At 31.8% G+C, this 2,500-nt stretch overlaps 1 protein-coding gene across 1 annotated transcript in view; it reads right to left on the bottom strand.

The window, feature by feature from the left end:
* Positions 1-710: 710 nt before the first annotated feature.
* Positions 711-2,500, bottom strand: part of LOC106877341 (prostasin) — a 39,736-nt gene continuing 37,946 nt past the window's right edge. The window contains exons 5-6 of the mRNA XM_014926218.3: positions 1,851-1,987; positions 711-907 (exon numbers count right to left, since the gene is read on the bottom strand). Of these exons, the coding sequence (XP_014781704.2) occupies positions 746-907; positions 1,851-1,987 (299 nt within the window). The 3' untranslated portion in view covers positions 711-745. The remainder of the gene's footprint in view (positions 908-1,850; positions 1,988-2,500) is intronic.

Genomic DNA, 2,500 nt, shown 5'->3' with positions numbered 1-2,500 from the left:
TTTCACACGTTGGGGATACCTTGTTCTTTATATGTATTTTTTCTTTGATTATATATATGAAGAGAGAGAGAGAGAGAGAGAGAGAGAATATGAAGAGATCAGTTCATTGGTGATCTAAACAAATAGGTACGCTGTTTAAGTGCTATAACTGGTCATCCATTAGGTTCCAAGTTCACACCTGAGGCTGGAACTAGGGATGTGTAGCAGGCTTCAGAGTTAGCAGGTATATATTAGAGGAAAAGACAGCAAAAGCTAAGGTAGGTCGTGTATCTCAAGTCATTTACAATATTTAATTAGAGTAAGTTGAATTTGAGGTAATTAATTACTTGTCTTACAGCTGTTTCTGGGATATCCCAGGTGATAGGTTAGTATCTCCATATACTGGGTATTCCGTCATCAGAGACAAAGATGAGTATGCTTGGAAGTTCTAGACGGGGAATTCACAGTTTATAACGGAATAATATAGTAGATAGAAGAATAAAGAGTGAAACAGTAGATAGAAGAATATAGACAGGAGAATAAAGTTCACAGCTCATCTTTTTCCAGAAGGTATAGAGGTTGAGACAGATTGATAAAGAGAGAGAGACACACAAACAAACACACAGAATTCAGAGAGAAAAGTGAGGAGGGGATAATAGATGACAGCACCTACTGAGAAGTAAATGCTATAGATGTGACATGTGTTAGATAAATATTCACACTGACACAGATTAAATTAGGAAAAGAGTTTATTTCATTTAATCAGTCAATTTGCTATTGTGGTAAATATCCAGTCACTATATGATGACACTTTAGTAAACATATTGGGGTAACCATCTCGACGACATCCAATCACTGCCCATGATGCAATTCCAACAACGAACATTTGGCCATTTCTTGCACACATTAAAGGACCTCCGGAGTCACCCTGTTACAAAACAATATGGAAATATATAAGAGTGTTGTAGTTTGCTTCAAGATTTGTAGTACCAAATAAGGAAATAAAAACAGAAAATAAGAAAGCTTCTAACAGCGCAGAAAGTTTTACAAAAACCTTTATATTTCGGACATAAAGGCACATCCTCAGAAAGAAGCAGTCTGGGAATTGTTCAGCTTTCTTATATTCCCTTTTCTTTTTCTTCTATGGAAATTTATTATTACAGGGAAAATATGTAGACAATGTATGCTTATTCACATACAACACACAGATGCAAACATATACCTATATATATTTTTAAGGTTATTTCTACAGAGATTCTAGACAAACCCCAGCAAGCACTGAGTTTTCTTACATTTCATATCGAGACGTCAGATATAAACAAGCAATGAGACTGGAGACAAAAATGGGTGATGAGTGTGTATGCTATATTTCAGGGGTTGTTGCCTCTTTATCAGCATCCATCTGTCCCTGAATGCATTGAATATGTTATATATGTATGTATATGTGTATATTTATTTGTGCATATTTATCAGTATATATATATATATATATATTGTATAAGGGATCGTGGGGTAAGGCCAAACAATGCGAAGTAAATGCAAGGTAAATCACTAGAAAACAAATATATGAATTATTGTAGACATTGTAAACTTACCTCAGGAAAGTCTACATTAATTCACATATTTGTTTTCTTGTGATTTACCTTGCATTTACTTTGCATTTCTTTGGCCTTACCCATGATCCCTTATACAATATATTCTACGCAATGCTTCATAGTAATTATTCCCTTATAATATATATATGTGTGTGTGTGCATGTGTGTATGTACATGTAAAACATATATAACTATACATATATCTTAGAATGTAAAATTTACTGTCAATAATACATTTTAAGCAGAAATATTTACATATTTTGAATACTCATTTACCTGACAGGCTCCGGTTTCTCCATTACCAACACAGAGATGCGAGTACTCAACATAATTTTTTTTCCACATAGTTTGACAATAATCTGTTGTTCGGATATCTGTAGCCAGTTCGTTTAATACCCATCTGTATCCTGTCCCTGAAATATAAGTCTACAGTTAATTCTATTTTAATAAGTTTATATATATATATATATATATAAAAGAATGAGATAAAGAGATCAATGGTATAAGTAAAATTACATTTTATGTAGTATTATAATTTTACTTATACCATTGATCTCTTTATCTCATTCTTCTTTTTTATATATACACACACTAATACACGACCCATGTTATATTCCCCACTCATTTTATAACCACATCAGGGGCAAAACTAGTCGGTATACAGCACTTACTCCGTATTACCTGTATCTTTAGGGTTTGGTTGACTCCATTACTCTTTGGAATCTTTATATATATATATATATATATATATATATATATATATATATATATATATATATATATATATATATACACATATATATATACATATATATATATATATATATTATTTTGTTTAAAAGAGTTCCAACACTGTCTGTTTTTTATGTTTTATTTATATTCCTGCAGAGCCAATGTGGGGTATAGAATATGGAATATACAATATA

The sequence above is a fragment of the Octopus bimaculoides genome, chromosome 2 (assembly GCF_046866305.1).
Source record: "Octopus bimaculoides isolate indiv1 chromosome 2, ASM4686630v1, whole genome shotgun sequence".
Lineage (NCBI taxonomy): Eukaryota > Metazoa > Mollusca > Cephalopoda > Octopoda > Octopodidae > Octopus > Octopus bimaculoides.
This window is presented reverse-complemented; position numbering and strand designations above follow the sequence as displayed.